General features: G+C 36.0%; 3 protein-coding genes across 3 annotated transcripts; 2 read left to right on the forward strand and 1 right to left on the reverse strand.

Annotated features, from left to right (window-relative positions):
- The first annotated feature begins 2,173 nt into the window (after nt 1-2,173).
- On the forward strand, nt 2,174-7,304 carry LOC121252450 (transcription factor UNE12-like). The gene is made up of 6 exons (XM_041152104.1): nt 2,174-2,731; nt 3,644-3,763; nt 3,867-3,932; nt 5,469-5,534; nt 6,306-6,383; nt 6,476-7,304. Exons 1-6 carry the CDS (start codon nt 2,408-2,410, stop codon nt 6,704-6,706), a joined length of 885 nt encoding a protein of 294 aa, XP_041008038.1. The 5' UTR covers nt 2,174-2,407; the 3' UTR covers nt 6,707-7,304.
- Nucleotides 7,305-14,519: 7,215 nt separating this feature from the next.
- On the forward strand, nt 14,520-17,252 carry LOC121253124 (protein OSB2, chloroplastic-like). The gene is made up of 5 exons (XM_041153048.1): nt 14,520-15,104; nt 15,795-15,933; nt 16,031-16,115; nt 16,194-16,300; nt 16,797-17,252. Exons 1-5 carry the CDS (start codon nt 14,713-14,715, stop codon nt 16,983-16,985), a joined length of 912 nt encoding a protein of 303 aa, XP_041008982.1. The 5' UTR covers nt 14,520-14,712; the 3' UTR covers nt 16,986-17,252.
- Nucleotides 17,253-18,403: 1,151 nt separating this feature from the next.
- LOC121251385 (probable carbohydrate esterase At4g34215) lies at nt 18,404-20,627 on the reverse strand. Its single transcript, XM_041150640.1, has 2 exons — nt 19,931-20,627; nt 18,404-18,853 (listed from the first exon to the last, which is right to left on the reverse strand). The coding sequence occupies exons 1-2, from the start codon at nt 20,570-20,572 to the stop codon at nt 18,542-18,544; spliced, it is 954 nt and encodes a 317-aa protein (XP_041006574.1). The 5' UTR covers nt 20,573-20,627; the 3' UTR covers nt 18,404-18,541.
- Between the last annotated feature and the right edge of the window lie 1,604 nt (nt 20,628-22,231).

The raw sequence follows: 22,231 nt of genomic DNA on the forward strand, positions 1-22,231 counted from the left end.
ATCAATATTTTAATAAAGGGACGTTGCGTGAAAGTTGTATATTGGTTATGTGTATATAATTTTCCAAATCAAATAAATGAGCCGTGTGTCTGCAACCCTATAATGTGTATCAATAACCGCAATATCATGAGGTTGGATCGTTGATGTGGTAATGTTCCCTCCCTCTCCAAAATAAAAAAGAGCAGTCCTATCCATGGAATTAGGGCTGAAAATAAAAATGGGTAAATTGGACCGGATAGGTGTATTCGGTCTGTTGTAAAACCGGTTCAGTCTATTACCGATTTTATTTTTTTAAAAGTGGTTCCAAATTGGTCCGATTTCAGTTTTGATTTTTTTATACCGAACCGGACCAATTCATATATAAATTTTATTTTGACTATATATAAATAATTTTTTATATGATTTATTTATATGATATATATTATATGCTAAATTTTTAATTAATATAACATAGAATTTTAAAAATTTAAAGTGTAATAATCTAATAACATGAAGTTAATATAACATAAAATATTTTAATTTTAATTTTATGGAACCATCATATTATCACTAACATATATGATAATATGATTCTTATAAATAATGTGCGTATATTATAATAGTTTTACTATACTTCTTATTTTTTGTTTCATATCATTTTTATATTTAAACAATTTTTTTTAATTTATCAGTTAGTTGCTCCAAGCTAGACTTCCTAAGCGTTTGAACTTGCTAGTTCATTAGGAAAATCGATAAAATCAGACCGAATCGGACTGGAACAGGTAAAATTGAAAGTATCGATTTCAGGGATGAATCGTGATTATTCAATTCTCAAAATTGGTGTGTACCGATTCGGTTCTAAAATACATCCAAAACTAGATTAAATCGGACCGATTACACCTCTATTTTTATGAGAGTTACACCCTAACCTAGAGTGAACATGAAGCTAATCTCCTATGAATCATTTGTACATACTATTACTACATGCTATGTCCACTATGAATCTTAATAGTACAATTATTCGTTCCAAAATTTGTTTGCAATCATATAAGAAATAAATACAACATGTGAATACGATATTTAAAATTGTCTGTAATCAATGTAGGTTTGTCCATTAATGTGTATTGAGGCATTAAACACTTACACTTTGGAACATCTTAGGAGGGTTACAACTATACCATGTATACATCTTGTATGCCCTCTAAATAGGAAAAAAAAATAAAGAGAGAGAAAGATAAAGTTATAATTTTTATCAAATAAATAACACCGTCATATTTCATTGCGGCTAAAAATGCTATTAGAGTTCAGAAAGTCAAAGGCCCGACTATACGACAAGCAGTCCAAGAAACCACATCCAGTTAAGAAAAGGGAAACCCTTCGTTATAAATAACGCAAGACATAAGATAAAAGTCTTGAGATCTTATTTATTTTACACTCAAGAGAGCTTATTCTCCATTAAATTAAAGTTGTGTTTAGATATTGAGTTAAGTTCAATTGAGTTTAATTTTTTTATAAATAATATTGAGTTGAGTAGTGGAAGAAGTTATGTGCGGCTCATCTAAACTGAGTTTAAAGTGTGTTTGGATGTTAATATAAGTTTTAATACTTTTTATGAGAAGTTGAAAAAGACTGTGGATCTCACGTATAAAGATGTGTTAAGTTGAAAAAGATTGTGGATCCCACGTGTAAGAAGATTTTGAGATGATATGAGTTTAATAATTTAATAGTTGAGTGTTTAGATATTAGATTTAGTTTAAAATTAGACTGAACTCTACTGAATCTTATAACCCAATAAAGCTTGAGTTTTAAGTATAGATGCCAACCCATATCGGATACACCATGCAATCTCTTTCTCCCGCTCTCTAGAAAAATGGAATGAGGCTGGAAATAATATGTATGAAGATAGCCACGAAATTGAGCATATGAAATGGAAGATGTAATAATTGTTTAGCTGATGATATTTGACTCCAAATTGTAACCCCCTACACAGATATGAGGTCTCATTGTTTCAAGTCGACCACCTTTTAGGCAGGCGGGCAGGTAGAATGCCATTCAGCGAGGCCTTTTACACTCGGTTAAAATTTTAGGCCCAATTCGAAAGGCCTTGCAGTTGTAATTTTACAGAAAAAGAGGCCCTTTCAGCTAAAGTACGGCATTTTTAAGCAGGATAAAGCCACCCGCTTTTTCCAGTATTTCTTCTCTCCGTCTACTCCCAGAGGAGAAGAAAGCAAAGCAAAACAAAGCACAGCAGAGAAACTCTCAAGTCTCAACTCTCTCTCTCTAAAGACTAAACTCTCTCTTGGTCTCTCTCTCTCTCTCCCAACTCTGTGTGGGTATATGTAGTAGATGCTATTTGGAACCCCTGACTCACCTCGACTCAGCCGAGTCCGACTCCAGTCCGTCAGCGGTCAGCCCGTCTACCTAGCTCATGGCGAATAACCATCCCTCCTCCGAAGCCACCACCAACGACGACTTCCTCGACCAAATTCTCGGCATACAGACCTTCGGTTCGGCCGACACCGGAGGCTTGCATGCACCCGATGGCGGCTTGTCTGCCGGCGGTGCGCCTCCGCCGATGATGCTGCAGCTCAACTCTGGCGACGTATCCGGCGGGTTCCACGGGCAGGTTTTTCCGTTGGGGCTGAGCTTGGACCAGGGAAAGGGAGGGTTTCTGAAGCCCGAAGAGGCCTCTGGGAGTGGCAAACGCTTTCGCGACGACCTCGTTGATGGTAGAGCTTCTTCTATGAAAAACGTAAGATACTACCTTTTCTTTTTCTTTATGCTTTTCTTTTTTATTGGGTCAGAAAGTGGCGTTTTTTTGAGTCAGGAAAGTTTGATAAACCAAACTCAGCTGAACGGTTCTATACGAAGTCTCAGGTTAACAAAATTTAGGATTCTTTTTCTTTAGGAAATTTTTTCGTCAACTAGAAGGATCAAAATTTTCTCTCTTTATTTCGGTGTGTGCTCGCTTCTTAGTAGTAGTGATAATTTTTAAGTCAGAGAAGAGGAGGATAACTACTGGATATGCGGTTTATGCATTTGAGTTGTTCTTCTTGTATAATACCGAAGGACAGAACGGGAAGCAAAGTGATGCTGGGAAACTCATACGGGGATGGGTTTGTGAACAACTGTGTGAGATTCAAGGTATTATATCAGACAAGAAGTAAAAAACAAGAGGCCATGTGAGGGCATCTGTTAGTTTTGTTTCGAAAAGAAAAAGGGAAGTTAAAAATATTGAAAAAGCTTCGCATATGCAGAAGCGAGTGAAAAATAACGGCAGTGGGCGTGGTTTTAGTGCAAGGTTCAGTGATTAATGGATGGCTTTATGGATTGTTGAAGTAACTCGCAAAGCGATTAAAACCACTGGAAGTAGCAAACCGAGAGCGAAAAACTGTTGACCTAAGCATTATTGTAATTTAGTAAAATTGAAGGGCTTCGCAGTCTTTTGGATCCATTTTCGTGAGGTAGTTAAACTTGTGGCATTTGATTTTGCTTTAGTATTGGGACAATTGGCAGTCTCTCCAAATTCTGCAGATTTCTTCTTCTTCTTCTGGTGGAAGAATTTTTTTTTGGGGTGGGGGGACGTGTGGGTGTGTGTGAGAAAAGCATCCCAGTTTCACATGCAAGTGTTGTCTGTGTTGATGGAATTATGATTATTTTGCAGGTTTTCCATGGCCAACCAATGTCCACGACGGTTTCTGCGGCACCACATCCACCAACAATGCGCCCAAGGGTGCGGGCCAGACGAGGTCAGGCCACAGATCCACACAGCATAGCTGAGCGGGTAAGCTTGATATTCATAGCAGCCATGAATATAGCAACAAGCCTTTCCTCTTTTCCCTGTTGCAATGGTCGAGTTAACATTAATCCTCACCTTTTTGGTATAGTTGCGGAGAGAAAGAATAGCAGAAAGAGTCAGAGCGTTGCAGGAACTGGTTCCTAGCGTCAACAAGGTCAGTCACTTTCTTTTGCGTTAATTTAATTCATAGAAAGATGCATTCTGTTTCTTATGGTCATCACTCTTATTGAAGTTCTATTCTTCTTGAAAAGTAAGGAGAGTTGCTCTCATGTTCTAAAATTGAATAAGGGGGAGTGTGATTTTAATGGACTAAATGTCCATGATTTTCTACTTTCGGTTGTAAACCCTAGTCAAGTACTTCTCATGTATACTTCCTGTGTACTTGGGCAATGCCTTTTTTTATTATGAATAAAACTTCTTGATTAGCTATAAAAAAAGAGGGAAAGAAGCCTTGATTTATTCCTGCATTTTGAATTGAAAAAAGAAAGGGACAACTGATTACAAGGAGTGCAATAATTCACCAGTGATCTGGCGTAGAGAATCCAAATAAGGGCACTGTACTCATAAGATACATTCAGAGGACAGAACACTACTTATATGCTCTTTTTCTTTAAATCATGCCCATTTTTATCTCTGAAGAAATTTTGCAAACTGCGGTACAGTTTGTGCATGGATGATGATACTGGGGATGAGTTTCACATTCTTTTACCCCCGCAAAGATAAACGAATTTAGTTGTAAAATATGTTAACTAGCAGAAAAGAGGGGAAAGAGGATATATTTTTATTTTTTATGGTTAGAAAATTTCGAGGTTTAAAAACATTAATTTTTGTTTTTGTTTTGTGCTGAATTGCTCTCTTTATCAGCACAATACTAGGCCTACTGATTATATGATATGTTGCTCCATAAGATTGGATTCAAAATAGATCCCACATGGATTAAACCTTGAAAGTACGCACTGTCTCCCCTTTCATTCAGGCATTCAGTTATTCATTGATTGTAATTTTGATTGAAACATTTCTTGCATATGTTCAATATACCATATAAAACAATTAGTTCTAGATTGGTGGTGTACAATATATCTGTCTAGATGGCAGGAAGCATGAAATCTCAAAGGTATTACTGTCCATCCTGTCTTACTAATGCTTATTCTATTTACATCTGAAAAATACTATTGTTTATTGTAAATTTCCAATGTGCGTCACCTGAAACTCAAAAAAAAATATTCTTTGATGGTAATGGGGATGCATAAAATACAAAAAAAGCAGTACATATCACGGGAACAGAAACTGCTGAGTATTATCTGCTTAGGCTTGAAAACCCACTATTACCTGATTGCTTGTTTCATTCTTCTCATGCACTATACTTTGTGCTGCGAGTATATTAAGTTAGTTTGACCAGGAAGTTTTTAATTAATGATATTCCCCCCCCCCAAAAAAAAAAAAAAAAAAAAGTGTGGGGAAAGAAAGAATGAGCTTCGGCTGATGTCACACCCTTTTTATTTAGGGACCTGTTTCATTGAATTGACTGCATGGATGTTGAATCTATGGATGAAAACATGGTTTCATGGTTAATTTATGTTGCATGATGACATCTTCCTAAGTCAATCTTCAACTTAAAAATTTCTCCATTGACCGACCATACGATTCGATTTTCCTTTGTTTGACTATTGATCTAGACATGTTTCTGTAGATGGATAGAGCTGCCATGCTTGATGAAATTGTGGATTATGTGAAGTTCCTAAGGCTTCAAGTCAAGGTAAAGTAATCTATGCTCCTTACAAATTCTACTATTCTTATGTAGTTGTCTAGCTGATCTCTTAATTATATAGAGTCCTAGAATAGTGACGTATCAAAAGTGTCAAGAAGATAACATATATCTATATGCATGTAGCTTGCTAACTAGACAAACAAAACAAGCTTCAGACATTCTATTATGACTTCCTTCTAGTTACTCGTTTACTCTGTTAGCACAATTTACCTGTTGTCTTGTGCTGATTTTGATTCAATCATCATTGAAATTATGGGGATGCTAAAATTTGTTAGTTGCCTGACCAACGCCCTTTATTTTGAAGGCATATTTTCATTTTAAGCTATTCGTCTTATGCTTATCTTGTTTATACTATCATCATGTGGTGGCTTCTCCCTCTAATGACAAATAGGAGATGCTACTTTTTGTACCACATGTTTTGACCCATTTCCTTCGTGACCTTGCTACCTTGCCGTTTGGAATGTGTCATTTGCTTTCCTTAAGGCTTGTTGAGTAAGTTGGGTTACAATAAATGGAATATGCATGTGATAGGCGCGTCTCAGACAGCAAAAATGAATGCTCAAGTGAAAAATTGAGCAAACCAAAGGTGCTAAAGAGTTCATTTCCCTAAACGTCTGTGATGTAAACATTGCATGATTGGTATTGGCGTTTGGTCTCTTTTGTTTTAAAATGAAATTAAAAAGGGGGTGTTCAAGCAATTGGCTATTCGTGATCATATAATTTGGTTTGATTCTTTTATTAATTCCTTTCCCTTTACAGGTTTTGAGCATGAGTAGGCTGGGCGGAGCCGGTGCAGTGGCACCACTTGTAACAGACATTCCACTATCATCAGTTGAGGTTATAAATATGAACGTTATGAAGCATTTGCAGATTTCTATATTATTTTTCTTGTACCTTTAGCCACTGTGTTGCTTCTCTTTGTATCTTAGGAGGAAGGCAGTGATGGTGGAAGAAACCAACCAGCGTGGGAGAAGTGGTCTAATGATGGGACCGAACGACAAGTAGCTAAGCTTATGGAAGAAAACGTCGGGGCTGCCATGCAGTTCCTTCAGTCGAAGGCTCTTTGCATCATGCCAATCTCATTGGCATCAGCCATTTACCAGACACAGCCATCAGACACCTCTAGCATTGTCAAGCCAGAAAGCAATCCCCCTCCATAGACCTCATGAGAGGATAAACTACTTCCCACATGGTCCTATCAGAAACTCATTATGTGCTCCTCGGTCTCTCTATACCTTATTATACATGTCACTTTCAACCCCCACAAGATTTAGTTGCTCACTCGGTTCAAATTGCAATCAAAGTCAGATGCCATGGTTCTTGCTTAATTTCCTTTCTTTTTAGCTTTTGTCAAGACAGGTTTTGATGTCAATGCCCAAAAAAATGCGAGCAGGCCCTTAAAGTCGTGCCTAGCTCCAAGTAAAGGTGAAGAATCGTCAAAGCTTACTTGATATGCTCTCTTTTTTTTTCTTTGTAGCAGTGGTGGGGGGTGATAGTGGAAAATGATGGTAGCACTTTTGTAGTGGGGGCTCTCATTTTTTTTGGGTAGTGGCTTGTGGGTCCTTCCAAGAAGGATAGAGTATGTTTCATTTGTATAATCGTATAAAACCCTGGATTAAGTCGACATGTTTCACGCGCACTCACTTTCTATTTTCTTATATTCTTCCCCCCTTAATTTTATTTGTGGAGAAGAAGGGCACCTCATAAAATGCCATTGATGAGAGGTTTCCTGTGAATGGTATTGAAATTATTTGGGATTTTTTTTTTTAATCATGTTTTTATTTTGTGTTGTATCTTTTTATTTGTTATTAATTATTTTCCCCACAATCACATTTAAAAAAAATGTCTTTTCTGGCATTCATATTTTTTCAAAACTCGTGTCTTTCTTGTTATGTTTACAAAATCCAAAAGGTAAATGATGATGCAGGATCATTTGATATGACAGTTTTAAAAAACACCCCTTTGAAGTCAACAAATTAGAGTAATCACAACACCAAAAGCAAAGAATGAAATAAGAGACTGCGTTCTTGGCTGTATATTTTATTTTTAAGAGATTGGTTTTACAGCATGATGTTTTCAACAAGAGGAATGATAGTTGTAGATACGAGTGTGTAAGTATTGTATAACTATTTTGATAAAAAGGTATTTACAGTCCTTTTAAAAAAATTAAATAAATATAAGATTTATATAAAAAAAATTAATTTTTTAATAATAAATTTTATTTTATTTTAAAACAGCTGCACGCGAGAAAGATGATGTTCTCAGCACATCCTCTTTCTTACTAAAATATTAATAGAAAAATATTAATCTTTGAACGCCTAATCTTATGCATTCTTATCAGGAAAAGGAAAAATAAAACTTTCAGTTATGCTGGAGGGGCATATTCTCTCCAAGTAAAGGAAATATACTGAGGATTTTAATGTCCCATATTCTCCGTGTGTATTGATATGGTAAGAGCGTGTTGATTTATGGATAACTTTTCTCCAAGGTTGTATAGTCTTGAGTAATCCCAGCAGTAACTCTTATATTCTCTCTCTCTCAAGCTAGCAACATCGTATAGTACTTGGTTGCAGAATCCTTCTGTACTTGGGACTTGCACGAAAATGTGTTGTACTTTAATAGGATTTCTTATTCGAGTACAATACATTTTCACAATATATTTCCCAATAATATTATAAGAAAAGAGTATTCTTATAAAATAATATTACTTTTATGACGTAATTTACAAATATACCCATAATTTACCACATTGTTATGAATATATTATAAAAAATATTACGTGTAAATTATTTTCCTTCTTATTTTGACCTTATGCTCACATCAAAGATACTCCAATCTTATGTTTTACTGCAACAAACTTAAAGAGTCCAACTCGCAAAGAGGAAGACGTTGTCAAATACTTCCATGATCTATAATGTCCTAAAGATTTGCATATGTGACAATAGATATTATAGGATTTATATGTTGTGTAACTTGTGTTTATTTTTAATTTATAATTTTTTTTTTTATAAATTGAACCCTCAATTCCAACAAATAATTAACGAAAATTTTTTTGATGCTATCAGTTTCCACTTGTGTTTTAGTGGAGAACCGTGGCGTCGAGATATTGTGCACCACATAGGCACTCCCCCGATGACCGTAGATGTTTGTGTGCTCGTATGCTCAACACACTTGTGTGGTAAAAATTGCAATGGAAAATAAAAAGGAATGTATTATAACTATAGACATAAGTACGAGAGAAAATATTAAAACACCAAACTAGGCATCACGTGTCATTCATAAGTCACATTTGTCTTAACATTACAATGTCGTTTTAAAGTCATTACAATCATAAATTGTCCAAAAACTTCATCTAAATCAAAAACAAAAATAATCATCAGCAGAAGGATAACCCAAATAGGGAAAGGCCCTCATCTCACTCCTCATGTTGTGTTTGATTGTCTTAATCATACACGCCCTCATCGCCCACGTTTACATCAAAGTCTACATTTTTGAAAAGCGAAACTGTAGTGGGACTACTTTTGTGAGATTTTGAGACATCTTAGTAAGTTAAAAACTATGACAATTCATAAAATGCATGTAATGACAATGAATATACAAGTATAAAATATAAGGATCCGAGCAACAAATGTATACTTACGGAGATAAGAAATCCGGGCAACACCAATACATTACCTTAGGGTGATGTGAAACCCTGAGCAATAAGTATATAAATTCACAACATCAAAGAGTCTGATCAACATATATGAAACTTTGGAACAACCAGGAAACTCGAGAAATAGTTATTTAACTTATCCATAACAATTTTCAAGCAACATAAATATAAATGAAATCTCAAAACTACAGAAACTCGAGCAACATATATAATTCCCTCAACACAGTAAACAACTCGAGCATCCAATTCCTAATGTTAATGAAAATATCTTAAGCATGAGAGCCCTAGATCCTCCATACATCCATAAAACCATTCGAGAACCCCAAGTTCTCCCATAATCATAAAATCATCTAAGTACCATTTCCTTATTAACGCATGCACCAAGATCTCCCCTAAAATAAGCATGTACACACATTGACATTTTTTACCACACCATAGGTAACGACCACCCATGTGACTTCATCTCAAGAATAGCTTTGACTTCAGGTAACTGTTGTTCACCAAAAGCATTCTCTAGCCTTTGCCAGCCGAGAGGTAACAACTCGACTCGAGATCGTTACAATCTCGCCTGAGCCCGTTGATAGCCTGGAATCAACCTATAAGATTTCATTCACTACAAGAAGTATGGGATTTTCCCACGATTTTTATATACCATGACTACCGCTAGTGGAAAATAGTGGACTTATGGCACAAAACGCTCCCGTCACAATAAGTTTTGCCATATATGATGAGATTTCGTGCATTGAGTGAAAAATCGTGGAGAAAAAAGGATCTATGACGACGAGATTTCGTTCGTGTTAAAATGTTTTGGGAATTACTACTTTTGTACCCCAATACAAGAGCTTTTTCCACGGAAGGTGTGTATTGCTTTGTAATTTATACTCGCCGAGCCCTCAATTAGCAAGTACTAGTGATTTTGCCTTCACCTTGCAACCTCACTGCCGACAGTGGTTTCCTTGCGTCGCGGTGGTTTCCTTGCGTCGCCGCCCTTCGACGTCCACTCACTGCCGATAGTTGCCGCCCCATTCAACCTCACTGCCGCCAGTTGCCGCCACTCACAACCTGGGCATTGATTACTGCCAACTCCAGTAAAGGTGCATCCTTCTCTCAAATCTTTGCCTATTGATGATTTCTCTTCTCAAATCTCTGTCTCTCCCTCTCCCCTTGGTAAATCTCTCGCCTATTGCTGCCTCTTCTATGTGTGTATCTCTGGTTCATGAGCTTGGTTTCTTCTTCACAATTTTTCATTGTCTTTGTTTAGCCATGAATATACATAATATTTCTTGAATACTTGCATCCCATTAATTAGGTTATGATCCCTTTTGAATCCAACTCTTTTAACTCTTACATTCAGATTCATCGCCTTTAAATTTAGAATGTTATGTGCTAAAGATTATTGAGTTATGAAATTTTACCCCTTAAAGTATGCTCATTTGTTGTTCATAAAATAGCTTGAATTGATTGTATGTATATATAACCTGATGTGCGAGTATGCTACGAATTTGAATGTGTGCTCCCAAATTTCATTTTAACAAAAAGAAGGAAAATATGTTGGTGGTCAAAGGCCAAACCATAGCTTTAGCCAGGATGATGATCTGCATTAATTATCAAACTCATTGATCTGCATGATAGTTACTATGAATCACAAACATAATTATGCACTAGAACTCGATTTACGTTCTCATGCATGATAACAATTATTAGCGTACTAATAATGAAGGAGGTGAAAACAGTACTCAGCTATTAATGATATATTTGGTTCCAGTGTTATTGTATACTAGCTAGGGAAATCTTGTATGGCATACTTATTATTTTTATAGCTCATGTACTGGATCAATTTATATATTGCTGCAAGTATATATACATTTGCCAGCTTGCTTTGGGATTTAATAAGGTTTGTCCGTGGGTTCAATATTGTAAATGCCTAAGTATATTAAGGGAGATGGTATGTGATGATTTCTTACTCAGATCACTGTCATGAGGAACGAATTCTTTGTAGTGTAATGTTTTTTTGGCTGAGGCAAGAGTTTGATGTGATGATAACACTAGATGTTATCTGTTGGACAGGTCTTTTTCATTCAGCATACGGGAATCAAGTAGGATATAGAGGTTGCATTAGTACAACTAGCGCTCATCACCTATTTAGATCAAAATGAGTTATCTCATACAGATGAGTGCAATGGAGATATGGGGAGATTTAATCTGGAGCAAAGTTCATCAAACTGATATATGTAGAGAAGTACTATAGTTGTTTTATGGGCTATACAATAGTTGTAACAATCAAGCTGATGACCCTCTCTTGTCCTTCCCACACAGTGAACATTGATGTATTTCCATTTTCTTAAATGAACAGTTTCAAATGTTGAATTAACTTATATATATGAACAATGACAATCATTTTATATGACTGTCAGTGTATTTTGGATTAATTTTGCCTAATTTTATATGGTTGTCATTTTTTATTCACTCCTTAATTTCCAATTTTGAGAAAAAATGTAGACAATTTTAATTAGTGGTGAAAACAAGCCACTTTTCCCAGAAGCTAGCAATTATGGTAAAAAGCTGATATCATACATATTTGCCAAAATGATACTGCGATAGGAGGCCTCTATGGGGAATAACTTATTTGCCACGACTGCTGTTGTGGGATTTATGAACTAAACTATATTGATGTAAAACGCATTTCTTACAAACTTCCCTCATGGAAATTCTACATTTTCTACAAGTTAGTTGTGGTGGGGAAAAATATTTCATCTTTAATGCAAAAGTATTTCCCACAACATTCTATCATGGCAAGTAAGTTTTTCCCACCATCAGACTTCATGGGTAATGCATTTAACACATCCTTATTTCCCACAAACGGTAATGGTGGATAATAGTTATACCCACTGATTGCACTCGTCGAACTTCCTCCATTTACCATGAGCTTCATAGAAAAAGATATTCCCTTTTGCGACGAAAATAGAAGTTTTTTCACACGGAACGTACCGTGGTGAAATATTGGTATTATTCACGAGTTTGAGTTATCGTGGATAATAAGACTTTTGCGGTGAAGTATAAGCCACGAGACTCCTACGGACAGATTTGGTGTGTAAAAGGTATTTCCCACGAAAAATCAGCCTTTTGCCATGAGGTTCCTCCCTGGGAAACTTCAGTATTTGTTGTAGTGATTCCATTTTCACACGCTCCTACGTGACTAGGAAATCTCCATTAAGATAATTCCTCATCTCGGCTTGGAGTCACGAATCACACACATGCATACCACTTTGTTAAAACATCAAGCATCTCTTAAAAATATCATCTCAAGAGGCGAAATTCAACACTAAAATCATTCTCAAAATCAACTTATAAGATATGAAAAAACCCAATGTAAAGTGTAAGGTAAGACCATAGATTGCGTAAATGACATTCATACGCAATTTGGAAAACCGCAAGATAACTTGCCAAGCAACCAATAAGACAGTGATATATAAGAAAAATAAGATCATCACCCGCTTACTCTTAGCAATATAAAAGCTACAAACTTGGATTGAATGTATAATAGCATAGTCCACGATCATCAAGCACACATTGAAAGCATCGTTACAGAAGATACTTACCTTGAGTAGTGAATATTTATTGGTTTTTGGTCGGTTGTAGGTTAGCGGATCTTCAAGTTGAGATTGATGATGACGAGAAAAGAAATAGCTGGTAAGGAGATAAAAGGATGAAACATCTTCATGAGTTTCACTGTTCACTTTCAACCTGATTAGTTCGTTGGTCGGCAGACATCCATTGGTCCAAGTGTATGCCAGATTGAGGAAGAGATAGAGATGACAATGATGTGCTCTATCGTGAACCAGGTGCTCGACAAAGGAGGGACGAGTTCCTCCAATGGGGTTGGCCCTTTTTAGTTGCCACTTGTGAATGTTAAAAACGTATTAATAAAGCTTCTGAAGCCAGCTACGGATGGTCGTGGTGGAGTGTGAAGTTCACGATCATTCTCACAAATGATGGTGTATTGTGAGCGCACCTCACAAGTTCCTGGGCACATGGTCGGATTTCATTAAGTCATTTTTGAGCACTTGCTCGAGCCTTTATCAAGTCATAGGGGTAACAAAATTCTAGCACTTGCTCGGATTCCCATCACAGCAAGGGGAATGTACTTTGAGCTTTAGTTCAGACTCATAGTAGCGCTCTGCGAGGAATGTGTTCAAAGCCCTTGATTGAACTTGTATTGCTTTGCATGTTGTTCGCTTGTTGTCGGTTTGCCTAATACCTTGCTCACCTATCTTGTTGCTTGCTCGATGCAATGCCCGCCTATTTTTGGCTCACCTAGTGCTTTGCTCGCCTTCGTCCTTGCTCGTCCAACATCGTGCTAGCCTACCCTTTGCTCGTCCTTGGCTTTGCTCACCCAGTACAACCTTCCCTCATGTACGTGTTCTCAAGTGGACGAGATGGCTAAGTATTTTACCAAATAGTATATCCCTACTTATGTTAGATGTGGTTCTTACAATCTTTATTCATGATGGAGGGTCTTAACAACATGTTATTCAATATGTTTTTATTTGTACTTTTCTAAGCAACATGTTATTCAACATGCTGTTCGAAAAACTCCAAATTTTGAGTTTAAGATTTAGAATTCTTATGAAATAATGATATTAAACAAGAAAGCCAATGTCATCGTTTCTACCCCTGTTTGTATTGTTCACAACCACTCACTTGTTCTTTTTAGGGTTTCATTTGGATAGTGAGATGAGATAAGATTATCTCGAATAGTAGCAAAATTGCTTGTGAATAGTAGTGAAATAGTTTGTGAATAATAATGAAATGGTTTGAGTTAATATGTTTTATAGAGTTTTGGTAAATGAGAGAAAAAAAAGTTGAATAAAAATATTATTAGAATATAATTTTTTATATTTTGAGATTTGAAAAAGTTGAGTTATTTCTTATATTTTGTTTTGAAGTTTGGAAAAATTGTAATGATTAGGCAATGATTAGATAAAAAAGTTAAAAATTTGAAATTGAAAAAAAAGTATTTATATTTATGGTGTTTGAATATTGAGATAAGACTGAATAAAATGTGATGATATAATATGAGTTAAAAGAATTTTACTATCCAAATCTAGCCTATTAGAAACTGAGAACATTGTTATATTTCTTTGACAAAATCACAAAATTTATTATTATTATTTAGATAGAAGCCCAATTCCTAGCTGCAAATGCTAACCCAAGAAAGTCCATCCATTGTTTGTATAACTGGGCTTGTGGAGGTCTGTTGGTCCAATTTCGTATCCACAATTGTTAAAAATGATTATTCTATTAACTGTTATTAAATCGTGAGATATCTTCGGACTCGACATAAAATTCACATCAGCGCAAAGGAGGTCACAAAATCGCCGTCGTCACCACACTTGCACGCACGTCCTCGGCGAGCGGTCTCACGGAGAAGACCATAGCGATAAGAGATAGAAAGCAAGAATTCCCCACAAAGATAGAGAGATATAGATATAGACTTTCAGATTACAAAAAATGGCGTTGAACCAAACGCTACTATCCCCAGTACCACCATTATCATATTCATCCACGACCACTAGAACGGCGGCTGCAAGGAACTTCGTTTGCATAATACCCAAAACCCAATTCGCCAACCGAAGTGTACCCTCTCTGCTTCCATCTTCATCCACCAATCCGTGCTTGCGCTTGAGATGCTCGGTGGATTACCACGCCCAGCAGCAGTACAATAACAGCACCCAGGTGGCGTTCCCGAGGCCGGCGGAGATCCCGTGGAGTAAGGAGCACAGTAACACGGTGCACCTCATAGGCATCGTCGGCACCCAAGTCGAGATCAAGCACTTACCCTCTGGCAAAGCCCTCGCCTGGACCCGCCTCGCCGTCAAGAAGTCCTCCTCCCTCACCTCCTGGTAAAACCTTATCATCCATCCTCTTCTCTTTATGGACAGGATTAAATTTATTTGTCGCCATTTTTCATTGTAATATGGTTTCTGGGTTTAAAATTTGGCACTGTAAATTGTGACTTTTTGGTTTCATAATTCAGTTTGGTTCTTAAGTAGTGGAAATTAGTTGAATGTCGAGTGCTCAAAATGGGTGGCGGCTGGGGAGTTTTGTGTATTATATGTTTTATGGGTGCGAGTTATATATGAACCATGATTTGCTTGGTATTTTTTGGTTTTTGGGAATTCCACTTTAGGGGTTTCGTGTGGCAATTTTCAAACTTTAATAGTTTGGGACACAAGAACAAAGAGAAAGAGAGAAGTTTCCAAATTTTCAATTTAGAAATGGAGGGGTATAATATGAAACTAGGAAATGAGTCGATTACTTATCTAGAATGCACGCTGACCAATTTATCAAACAAAACTTATCTAGAATGCATGCTGACCAGCAACTCAAGGTCACTCTGTTACACATTATTGGCTTGGGTGCGTGTGCGTGTTTTGCTTACTACAATTTTTTGTTAGTTGATGCCTTGTTGATCTCGTTAAGACTTAAGATGTAACAAACTAACTCATCTATGCATGAATACCGTCAGTGGGTCAGTGCTAATTGGAGTTCAAATCATATAGCTTCTTGAGAATGACAGTGATGTAATTCAGGATAAACTTGACGTTTTGGGATGAGCTAGCGCATATTGCTTTTCAGCATGTGGAGAAAGGCCAGCAAATATACATATCAGGTCGCCTGGTGTCAGATTCAGTTGAAAGCGAGGATGGAAGACAGCAGACGTACTACAAGGTTTTTTCAATTTATTTTATATTCATAACCAAAGGTCATTCCCTCTGTACTTTCAGTTTGCCCGTAGTCAATTATGATAGTTTTAGCTCTTTTGCAGGTAGTTGTTCAGCAACTGAATTTTGTTGAAAGGAGCCTCTCATCTTTCCCTTTGAATGATCGTGAATCTAATTCCGTGATGGCAGGCAAGAAATATTCTTAATTTGAGAAGAGTTTTGTTTGTGTTTGAATGTTCCTGTTACATGTTTCCTCTATTTTTGCAGGGAAAAAGTTTGGAAATAATGCTGCAAGCAATGTTGGTTCTGTTGAAGAATTATGGCAAGCCTTCTTTGCTAATCCAGTGGATTGGTGGGATAATAGGAAGAACAAGGTACTAAATTTAAATCCAGTTAAATTTTCTCCATTTAGGAGATTGGATCTTTTATACATGTTCATGTGCTTATACCCTAGGATGTAATGAGGAGAATTATAGATATGCTTTGAGTAATCTGCACAAAATATACATGGCCAAATGAAAATTACAACAGGTGTTGTTTTAATAAGAAAATACAATGGGTGAATATTATAAGATAGAAAGCATAATGGATCAATAGATAGCATAAACAATAGGTTGCTTTTCTTGGCTTGAAAAGTGTGGATATATATTTTTTCGGCTATGTACTGGCTCGATAATTCTTCAGCAATTATGAAACTTGATTCAAATGTTATGTTAAATATAATTATTTGAACCATATTATAATGACATAGCTCGTTCTACTAAATAACAATATTGGAAAATTCATGGACGAAATTTTAGCACCATCGAACTAATTTCTTGTTCATGTTTGCTTCCACAGCATATTATTGAAATTTTCTTTTGTTGACAGAAAAACCCAAAATATCCAGATTTTAAGCACAAAGATACTGGAGAAGCTTTGTGGGTCGAAGGCAGGTACAATCCACCATGGGTGAAGTCCCAACTGGCTATACTGGATACACGAATGGGGTCTCTTTATGATCAGGATGCCAGGATGGATGCAAATTTAATGGCCGCTGATAAGTTTTTGCCTTTCTAAGTGCTTGTGATGCTGATCTTTAGGTATTGGTGCCAATGGTGTAATTTCTCTATTTATTTTTCTTGTTTCACCTAATATTCTGGAAGATCTCCAAAGAATATGTTGAGTATTTGTGGTAGGGGTATTTTGTGGCCTACAATATGCAATCTTACATGATGTGCAGATAATCTGCAGCTCTGTATTTCTCTTCAAACCCTTCTTGTGTATGTGAGGAAATTTTGTCTTGAGATCTAAACATCTCTTATAAAGATTATGATTTATTAATTACTCTAGAATGCCCTATGATATGGTTCTGGCCATTGGACTTTGGGCCCTGATCCACGCAATTTAAACTTGTTTCTACCTTCCACTTCAATATCTTAATGCTGTTGCTTGTACTATTGATGAATTTTTCATGCCTAGCTTCAGTGGACCAAATATTTACTAGAAGTCATGATGTATCGGTGGCCTTGGATATGTCCTGCACCTGGAGACATTTGTTTATCTTTAGAACAAGAAACTTTTTGAACTTTAAAATCTGCTCTGATGGGTTTGGGATACTTGAACTGAAGTCTTATCACCTGGTGTTTTAATTGCTCAAAATGCCTGAGACCTAACTGGACTATTGCATGTCATGCAGGCCTTCTGGAAAATAAGCATCGGAAAAACTAAAACTTGGGTCACTCACATGTTTTGCATTTAGTTAATGCATGAATCAGGATACCATATGTTCTCCCATGCCTTTTCTTTCTCCTTTTTCCATTTCAATATAATTTCAACCAAGAAACTTCGATTGAGTATTGTCACTGTAACTGTCTGAAAAGCAGCATTAAGAGTCTGCATGTTTAGTTTAGTTGATTACAGTTGAAAAAAATGGATTGGCTGACCAAATATGTATACGCATTGTAATATTTATGTGAGCTTAGATGAGTCCTGACCAGCTCCACATAGGCAGCATTACTAGTTTCCTAGAGACAAACAAGATATTCTTTTTCTTTTTCTTTTATTATTTTACACCACTGCTGTGGTGGCCTGCCACATCAGTTTGCATAAAAAATATTTGTATTTCTTTTTCTTTTATTATTATACACCACTGCTGTGGTGGCCTGCCACATCAGTTTGCATAAAAAATATTTGTATTTTAAATTATTTTATAATTGACATGTTCTTACAGTATGGACTTGCAAGCTGATTTATACATGGGCAATTTCTATGTTCATGCAAATTTCCACCTGTATCAAAGTTGTTGGAGCAGTCGGATAGTTGGTTGATTGGTTTATTATTACATGCAACCATATTACTTCAGCTGGAATGTCATCATATTCATCCTTTGTCAATATTAATGGAGCCTACCCTACTGCTAATTACCCTGACAAGCAGACACTAGTTCATGCACATAGTTCGAATACAGCCAGAAATCTGCCCTCCTCTTGTTTTGGCATGAAACAAAACAATTTTTTTGATGTAAAACGTTTGTAAGACTGTTTGAAGTTTGATTTTTTGGGCATGAAACTAACAAGACAGAAAAACTCGACCCCTCATATGACTCGTACAATTTCTTTTGCTAGACATGCTTATTAATTTAGCAGGATGATCCTGTTGATACATCTTAACAATGGAGCTATGAAGAAGTCAACAATAAAAGTAGAACACCTTGCAGAACTGCCACTGTAAGTGAGGCTGACAATGGGGCCACTGGGCAAGAACTGAAGGAATGTATCGGCCAACATCTGGCCTAGTCGAACTTGGGATGGCGAGGTTAGGTGCAGACCATCCGGCTCAAGAGCCAGACCCTTGGCGTCTACTGTTCGCAGGTTCAAGAGGTCAATACCCATCTGTTCTTCTCTAACAATCTTTATGAAAGGTCCAGCTCCCGACGCCAGACCCACCTACCCAAAAGATTCCAACGTTATTTCACAGTTGTCTGTGTATATATATTATTATATAAAGAAATAGAAATATAAAAAGATGGGGTAGAAGATTTGGTAAACGAGACACGGTTGGGGACATAAGTATCCTTATTCATCTCTTTTAATTATTATAATTTTTTTAAAAATTTTATATAAAATATAATAAATAATTTAATTTTTTTAAATTTTAAAATAATAATAATATCAAAAAAATAATATATTAACAATACTTTATTCAAATTTCATTTTAATTTATCTCATCTGAATTCACTATCCAAACCTCTCACCATTTAACTAAATTCAATCAAACAGTTATAATAATTATAAAAGTATAATATAAAGAGAAATATTTTAGTTACAAAAGAATTCTATAAAATAAATTCACAAATTGACAATATTTATATATAATACATTAAATTGTAAAATTATTTTTATTATAAAGTAGATATAATATATCATACGAAATCGTATCAATTTATAAATTTATTTTTATAAAATTTATGATAATACTTATCTAAATCCGAACTCATCATGCTTCTTTCTTGTTCTCTCGGAGTCTACGCAATCTGAATCTCAATTTGATTCTAATTACATAAAAAAACACTTTATAAAAATAGGATGGAGAAGTAGTATAAAAATATATTAAAAATGGGGCCCACCAAAAATTTCCTATAATTAATTTTATTTTATATTTTTTAAAATTCATACGTGTCAAAGTATGAGTGGATGGTGTAAAACTCTATTTTTTGGCCTAACCCGACTCCTCGCTTTGTGTAATTGACAACTGTTGGGTTGTGGCCTAGAAGTTGTCGAAACTTGTAATCACTAGATTGCTAGCTGCAGAATATGGAGTGGGACTGTTCTGCACTATCAATTATTTCTCCCAAAAGTGGAGTATATAAAAAGAAGAAAAGATTAATGTCACATGACTTGGACCCATATGACCCAAGCTTGGGAGCAAGATTGGCAATTGAAGAAAGCGAGAACTAGAAATTTGACAAACAAAGACATTCATTGATCAAGAGCTTGATCAGGACAAGATCATACGTGCATTACCTGGATTATTGGGAGCAGGGGAGACTGCAAATCATCTCGGAGGTCCATGAAAAACCTCTCCAACTTTCCCTTATATGACTCTGCATCTTCTTTACCAATTGTGTCGCTCTCCCCTTGATACCAAAGAAGCGCTTGAATCGTACTGCCACGGCCATCTATCAACGAAGCCCGAGCCCTCTGCACCAACTGGTTGTAAAGGAATGTTCCTCTGGCCCACTCACTTATCTTGGTCCCTCCGATTGCACAGGGGACCAGACCAATGGCACCAAAGGTCGGGTCTTTGGCCAAGACGTTAGCAAAAGCCATGCCGGGTCCAACCCCGTTGGTCTTGTTGACATCAATGTCTGCGTGTAGAGGCTCGTGGGCTAAAACCCATGTGAGGTTTGCGCTGAGCCGGAGAACGGAAGGGTTGGGTTGGCACTGTGGAGGGATTATGCCGTCCCAGGTGGCGACGCCGGTGATTGTATCGTTAACCACGCCTCCACGTCCGGCCATATTGCTCTGTCCGGCTAAGATGAATATGTTTTTGGGTACCGGGAGTTGTTGGGGCCTCACCGACCAAGCTTGAGCCACAAGGACCGAAAAGAACAACAAGGGTACCATATCCCTTTGCGGCGCTGTGCGGCAAAGATGAAAGGTCATTGGCCACGTTGAAAGCAAGACATTTGCTTGCTTCTCTTCTCATTGTAACAGTTGAATCCCGGCCATTTTGCCAAGGAAAAAAAAAAAAAAAAAAAAAAAAAAAAAAAAACAAATACCGGCCTTTTTTGGTGTAAAATACAGACTGTCATATTCGTTTTAGTTTTCAATCTTTGGACCAGTAAAGAACATCCACGTCAGCGTACGAGGAATAATGGACATCACTAGCTAGCACACAATACGATGGATCATATATATATGATTTGCATAATTCAAAACTCACCGAGATCCATCTTGACGATTGGATCCCATGATTATTTATTTATTTATTGATTTATTTAGTGATTAAAGAAGTGTTTTTAAAATAATATTGTAATTTTTTTAAAAAAATATTTAAGGATCATATGAATAAAATGAATAAAAAAATCAGAAAAAATAAAATAAAAATTTATAACTTGTCGGTAGTGGGTGTAGCACGGCTCATGATTTTAATCAAATGGTCAATTGTTGATTTTTATTTAAAAATAAATACAAGTAACCATAGTAGAAGTACAGCTTGTAACTTACAAGGAGGTATGCGTTGCTGTCTATGTACGCATTCTTTTGAGAGATTAGGTTTCTAGCTATCATCTGCATTAACTTTTATTGGTTACCTTTCGCAGATCATGTTCATGAAGTAATCTGCAAGCCCTTCCAAATAATACCAATGCATTCATGGAATTGATCAATTTTTGGATCCTGTATATCGACAGGATCACACTTAGCACAAAATCAGCAAGATCAATGAAATACAAAATCAGCAACACCATGATTTTAGGAATTAGCCATTGTAAATTCTTTCCATACTGATCTATTATAAGTTACCATAGAAAGTACTTTAGTCTCGTGTATCTATTTATTTGTCAATTCTTTCATTGTAAAATGTAGTTCCTGAAATAAAAGGTTCATATTTTTGTAAGTTTAACACTGTATAATTGGCATCTTAATCAAAGGTACGTAGTTCGACTTTGACAATTAGGCTTAGCTTTCCAAAAGGGTATTGACCCAAGAGTACTACTACGGGTTCCAAATTATGTATTTTTTTAATCATAATAAATATTTTTAAAAAAATAAAAAATTCACAACATCATTAAAAAATATTTTCTTAATCATTCGGTAAAAAAAAAAAAAAAAAAAAAAAAAATCCCATTCGGAACATTTTTTGGATCCAAATTCGGGACTAAAGCATTAATTATTTCTCATTGACCCAAACATGCATTTTTTTTTTTTCCCGCTTCAATCTTGGTTCTTTTGCATCTAGCTATTGCATAAAGGATTAGTTCAGCTAGCTAGGCCGAAAAAAAAAAAAAAAAAAAATCTGTAAACCCTGATCGGTAGTTTTTCTATGCATATTATCGGCGGCCTATATATATAATTGCTAATTGTCTGAAAAATACTTCATTCCTGCTGCGCACAATATTATAGAAAAAATCTACTATGCCGCCCTAAACATATTGTTCGGTTTGACTGCTTGGTGATTTTTTTTTTTTTGCCGAATAATAAAGAAAGTGATTTTTAAATATATTGATGTATTTTTTTATTTTTTAAAAATATTTAAATATATTAAAAAATATGAATAAAAAAATAAAAAAAAATATTTTTACAACTAGCAGTAACACCGAG

Source organism: Juglans microcarpa x Juglans regia, chromosome 2S (assembly GCF_004785595.1).
Source record: "Juglans microcarpa x Juglans regia isolate MS1-56 chromosome 2S, Jm3101_v1.0, whole genome shotgun sequence".
NCBI classification, from domain to species: Eukaryota; Viridiplantae; Streptophyta; class Magnoliopsida; order Fagales; family Juglandaceae; genus Juglans; species Juglans microcarpa x Juglans regia.

Bases quoted from the DNA above. Each gene is read 5' to 3' on its own strand.
- LOC121252450 (XM_041152104.1), top strand. From the start codon at position 2,408: ATGGCGAATAACCATCCCTCCTCCGAAGCCACCACCAACGACGACTTC. The intron at 2,732-3,643 runs GTAAGATACTAC...ATTATTTTGCAG, and splicing joins GAGCTTCTTCTATGAAAAAC to GTTTTCCATGGCCAACCAAT. The intron at 3,764-3,866 runs GTAAGCTTGATA...TTTTTGGTATAG, and splicing joins CACACAGCATAGCTGAGCGG to TTGCGGAGAGAAAGAATAGC.
- LOC121253124 (XM_041153048.1), top strand. From the start codon at position 14,713: ATGGCGTTGAACCAAACGCTACTATCCCCAGTACCACCATTATCATAT. The intron at 15,934-16,030 runs GTTTTTTCAATT...GCTCTTTTGCAG, and splicing joins GACAGCAGACGTACTACAAG to GTAGTTGTTCAGCAACTGAA. The intron at 16,301-16,796 runs GTACTAAATTTA...TTTTGTTGACAG, and splicing joins GGGATAATAGGAAGAACAAG to AAAAACCCAAAATATCCAGA.
- LOC121251385 (XM_041150640.1), bottom strand. From the start codon at position 20,572: ATGACCTTTCATCTTTGCCGCACAGCGCCGCAAAGGGATATGGTACCC. The intron at 18,854-19,930 runs GTAATGCACGTA...TCTTTTGGGTAG, and splicing joins CCCTGCTCCCAATAATCCAG to GTGGGTCTGGCGTCGGGAGC.